The sequence below is a fragment of the Euprymna scolopes genome, chromosome 24 (assembly GCF_053919585.1).
Source record: "Euprymna scolopes isolate OS-2025 chromosome 24, ASM5391958v1, whole genome shotgun sequence".
NCBI lineage: Eukaryota > Metazoa > Mollusca > Cephalopoda > Sepiida > Sepiolidae > Euprymna > Euprymna scolopes.
Window position 1 is genome coordinate 585,261 of NC_136505.1, and position 5,303 is coordinate 590,563.

A 5,303-nucleotide genomic window follows, 5' to 3' on the forward strand; every position below is an offset into this window, starting at 1 on the left:
TTTCGTGTAAATCCTTGCAACTCTCCCTCAGACTTAGCAAATATTCATCGTGCCACATCTCTTTGAATTTAGATATTAATTCCTCTCTGCTTTCCAAGGTACTCACAAGGAGAGACCTAGTTATTGGTTCTGTCTCAACCAAACTGGGTGTGTCAGATTGGAAGGAGAGCTCACAGTTTATATTTGGATGAGTGAAGCAGTTGGGTGTTAAGGGAAGCAGATCAATATCGGTAGAGCATCTGTAGGTCAGAGGTCGAGAGTTCACGGCTCTTTTGATGTCTGATAGAAGGGTTAGAAGGTTAAAATAACTGATTTTAGATCAGCCAAGTGTTTTGAATAGGCATGGCTTTATCACTCTGATCATTCTTTCCCAAGTACTTCCAACCCAAGGGGAGTATAAGGGTATTTTTATGTGTTTAATGCCAGCGCTTGAATATGAGTTACAGAACTCATTACTGTTTATGTGATGTTTAATTACATCACCACCTAAGGCTGCATTAAAGGAACGTGCATTGTCACTGTATATGTGACTGGGAACTCCATAGGTATTTGAAAACCGAATCAAGGCTTGAATGAAGGCTTGTGTGCTCATATCAGGTACAAGTTCAATGTGCACAGCCCTCACGTTCATACATTTGAAAATTAATAAATACATTTTATGAGACTTTCCATCTCTTTGTACCCAGATGTGACCTGTGTAGTCTATGCCTGTGTGTTGGAAAGGATTGATTAATCTAACACGGTGTTTTGGCAAATTTGTCAATTTGGGGTATTTGAAGGCTAGGCTGTTGAATTTCCTACAGGTATTGCAGTTAGAAATCACAGTCTTCACAGACTGTCTTGCCTGTGGGACCCAGTATCCGGATAACCGCAATTTGGTCACTGTCGTACCAATACCCAAATGCCTGCATCGATTATGGCTATCCATAATCAGTAATTTTGTAAGAGAGTGATGTTTTGCAAGCAATATTGGATAGATTAAATTGTAGTCATATCTTGTCGAATTGGCAATTCTACCATCCACTCTCAAAATCCCATCAGAATCGATGAAAACGTTAAGATTCTTCACTAGCACTGGGATTTCCCTGTCAAGAGGATTCTTCAAATAAGCAATTTCCTTTTCAAACGATTGCAATTGCATCATCTTTATCAGGTAATTCGTGGCTGTCTGTTTTGGATCTGAATGTTCCTTCACTTTTCTGCATCGATGCACAAACTTGAATACGAAAGCAGTTGATCGACACAACTTGTTGAAGTCCGAGAACTTGTCAAATGGAATCAGTGGTTCCCTAACAGCTTCACTCAATGTATTATGGAAAACACTTTCCACATGACACTTATTTTCCGGGCTCAGACAGCTCAAAGTACTCGTAGGCCACTTCTCAGGTTGCTCAACAAGCCACGCAGGTCCGCATGTCCAGTAGTCCAATCCCTGTTTAAACTTTTCCAGAGTGATACCAAGAGAGAGAAGGTCAGCCGGGTTGTCGGCAGAAGGAACATATTTGTAATGAATGCCCAACCCAAATTCATCACTCAACTTCTCCTTCATTTCTCGAATATCTTTAATTCTGTTTCTGGTATACAGACTCTTTGCCTTTATATTCTCGGTGAGCAACCATGACAAAACAACTTGCGCATCCACAGAAACAAAAACGTCCTCTATGTTGACACCAGAGAAGGATCTCAGTATCATAGTTAAAGCCTTGAATGCAATATATACTGCAAGCAACTCCATCATAGGTAATGTCTTTGTCCTCATCGGGGCCACTTTAACCTTGGAAAATATTATGTGAGACTTCCCATTTTGCACGCCATATATGACAAATCCATATGCCTGTGGTGACGCATCACAGAACAAATATAATTTCAGTTGGCTACCAGTGTCTATAGCATGTCTTGTAAAAAATAGATCACCTAGACCAGAAAGGTCCTCGGCCAAATTCGACCAGGTCGTCATTATGTCAGTAGGAACCTTTCATCCCAACCCAACTTGAGCAACCACAATCTTCGGAGAAGTATTTTTGCCCTAATTATAACCGGGGCACATAGTGACAGTGGGTCAAATATTTTTGCTGTCTGGGCCAAAATATCCCTTTTTGAGAGTATGTTCCTCTGAACCATAGTGTTAACAATGCTAATAGTATCCAATTCAGGGTGATATTTATATCCCAAGACCTTTTCGTACTCGCAACCATGCTGCACGATTCTGTCATCCTCCGTTATAATGTCTCGAAGAGGCTCATAGTTGGAGTTACACGATCTCAACTGGAAATTTCCCGTCTGCAGACGAGGCACGGCACTCTTATAGAGACTGATTATTTCCTCAGAAGAATTGCTGGTCATACATAAATTGTCGACATAAAATCGATTTTTCAGCATCTCAGTACATGCATCATTCGGAAACGGTTGACATGGTGTTTGAGAACGTAATTTAAAATGAATGGGCTGGCATTGAAGCCAAATATCAATGTACAATATCGGAAGCAAAGCAAATTGTCTCCATCTTTTACGAAAAAACAAAATCTGTTTTTGTCCTCAACCGACCGGAGTTTGATCATAAGAAATGCCTTTCTTATGTCTCCCAATAATACATATTTGTTAGTAAGAAATAAGAGCAACAGTTCAAGCATGTTATTCATCATGTTCACACCCGGATAAAATGCTTCATTGAGGGAGTAACCACCCCCGGTCTTCAACGAACAGTTAAAAACAGGCCTGATTTTAGTGGTTACCTGTTGATCCGACTTAAAGACCGGTCGATGGGGTATCCAAATGTATTTGCAGAAATCTTGTGGGGCGACTTCAGTTCTCTCGATAATCCCTTCGCTCTCTTGCTGAAGAAAAATATCAGTATAGGTCTTATCCAAGTCCCTTTTCTCCAATGAAAGCATTGTTCTGTCAAGCACTTTAAGAGCGACTTGATAGTTAGAGGGAACGGAATCGATTTTGTCTTTATGCCAAGGTAGATCCATGAAATAAGAATTGTCCCTGAATTCGATAGACTTCCTGAAGTTTTCAATCCTATTTCTGTCATAATCACCAATTAGTTCTTCGTCATGGGAAGCAGCAGCTGAGTCCACAGCAAACATTTTTTCCAAATTCCGTTCCACGTTGGAATTCTCAAATACATCTGGAAACGGATCCGGGTAGGAAGACTTGGGTTCCAATATGGAATTCAACTGTCGTTCAGGGCAATGGGCATATTTGGATATTGTAGTATGATAATTGACAATTGTTTTGGAAATTCCACATCTCATAGGACTGACTTGATGAGGATACAAAAAGTGTTGTACATTACCAAATGGGGCAATCCCTTGAGGCAAATCCCAGGCCTGTCCATTAATACATTTAATGATTCTGGAACCCTCCATGAACTGAAATATGTCAACTCCCAGGATACCCTGAATTGTTATGGAATCACCCTGTTTTTCATTTGAAAATGCCAATCTGTGTTTCAACTCATTCAGGTTGGACTTCACTTGGCCAAAGCTGGCGAACTCAAACTGCATACTGAATCCATCATCGATTAAAACAGGAATAGGGAGTTGTTTCCCCTTTCCCACGGTAACGTTCAAGACAACCTGTTCAAATCGCTTCATAGTCACACCCGCATAGGTCTTCATTTGATAATCGGTTGAATCAGAATTTCCATCAGGATACTTCAGCTCCTTTAATATTTTCTTAGAAAAATATGAACGCTGACTCCCTGTGTCCAATAGGCAGTTAATAGTAGCTTTCTCAGATCCATAATTTAAAGAAATAGCTACAACAGGCAATATGATTTCGTTTTCATAAACGTGAGAGAATAGAGAAACCACTCTCTTAGTGTTGCACAGGGGTGCAATATGCGCCTTTGAAAGGCATAAGCTGCACGTGAGGGGTGATTTGCTCTGGAGTCCAGGACAATTCTCACTTTTATGTTTTAAGCTGGAACATCCTGTACACAGTTTCAGCTGCTTGCACCTCTCAACTCTGGCTTCATAAGATGCAAACTTGGTGCATTTTAGCATAGTGTGGCCACGTGATGTGCAAAGTTTGCAATATGCCTCAGAAGAGCTTGTAGTAAAATTCTGTAGAGCAGCATCACCATTCTTTTTTTCATAGGTCTTGACCTGCCCTTTATCATTCTTCGAGGGGTTTTCCGTAACCCGAAAAAGTTTTTTATTTCGAGACAGAGCACGAACTGCCTCATTGTAATTTTCAAAAATTTGTGTTAGAGACGGGTAACTCGTGCCCACTCTGTGGTTAATTTCCCTTCTCAAGGCAACTGGCAACTTTTCGTATATAATATGGCTGACCAGCAAAAATCCGGGGGAGTTCTCCTCAAAAAAATCTATCAGATATGAAGTCCTCAATTCGGATAAATCCGCTCTCACCTCAGCAAGGTATCGCTTCACAGCCACAAATTCAGGATCATATTGAGGAGAAGTAGAAATGATCTGCTTGAAGATCTCCCTTATTATAAAGGGGACATCCAGGAATTCCTTGGTCAGCAAATCCACCGCTACATCGTAATTACCATCCTCCAAGGTCAGATGGGAAACCAATTGCAAGGCATAGTCACTCAAATACCCTTTCAATAAGGCTAATTTTGCCCTGCCGGAATCAATAGACTCAGTACAGTTTTTGAATTGAGCAATAAAATTTTTATATTCAAATTTGGAAGGATTGATTCCACTAAAGGTGGCACACTGCAACTTGGGGACAGAAAGCAAAGGTACAGAGGTAGGTTCATTTTTCCGTGATGTGGTGGGGTTTTCAATAGAGTTTTCAATGTCGGCAAGGCGATCATTAATATTAGCTCGAAAGCCAATTTCCCTCCTTTGCTCCTCAACAAATCCACACTCCCTTAAATCAAGTTCTGCTTTTATACACAGCCCTTTAATTTTATCATTTAAGGAGCGGACCTCAATCTGCAACTCCTTAATTATAGCTTCTTCCTCCTGGAAGGTTTTTTTTCTCAAACCTTCGCGTTCTTCCAACATGTCCGTGTTAAGGGAAATATCTTCCTTTAACACGTTTCTGGAGTCCATGAGCGCCCTAACACCCTTCAAGGTCCGGAAATCATCCATTTTACAGTTGTTTTGTTTTGGGAAAGGATGATGGTTTTAAGTTTTTTTTTTTTTTAAACAAGTTAAATTTTGTGGGAGTATTGTTGATAATGTCTGTGGATAGGCCGAGAAGAGTTATGGCCCTTGGACGGAACTTAGCATAAATGGAGTTATGGCCCCTGGACAGAAGTTTGCATAAGTGGAGTTATCGCCCTTATATATGTACGTATGTACGACGCCACGCTCTTGAAC

General features: G+C 40.6%; 2 protein-coding genes across 2 annotated transcripts; both read right to left on the bottom strand.

Annotated features, from left to right (window-relative positions):
* Positions 1 to 319: 319 nt before the first annotated feature.
* On the bottom strand, positions 320 to 1,957 carry LOC145246445 (uncharacterized). Its single transcript, XM_080108066.1, has one exon. It carries the CDS (start codon positions 1,955 to 1,957, stop codon positions 320 to 322), a length of 1,638 nt encoding a protein of 545 aa, XP_079964192.1.
* A 415-nt stretch (positions 1,958 to 2,372) lies between these two features.
* Positions 2,373 to 5,072, bottom strand: LOC145246446 (uncharacterized). The gene has a single exon (XM_080108067.1). The coding sequence runs from the start codon at positions 5,070 to 5,072 to the stop codon at positions 2,373 to 2,375; it is 2,700 nt and encodes an 899-aa protein (XP_079964193.1).
* Between the last annotated feature and the right edge of the window lie 231 nt (positions 5,073 to 5,303).

Bases quoted from the DNA above. Each gene is read 5' to 3' on its own strand.
- LOC145246445 (XM_080108066.1), bottom strand. From the start codon at position 1,957: ATGACGACCTGGTCGAATTTGGCCGAGGACCTTTCTGGTCTAGGTGAT.
- LOC145246446 (XM_080108067.1), bottom strand. From the start codon at position 5,072: ATGGATGATTTCCGGACCTTGAAGGGTGTTAGGGCGCTCATGGACTCC.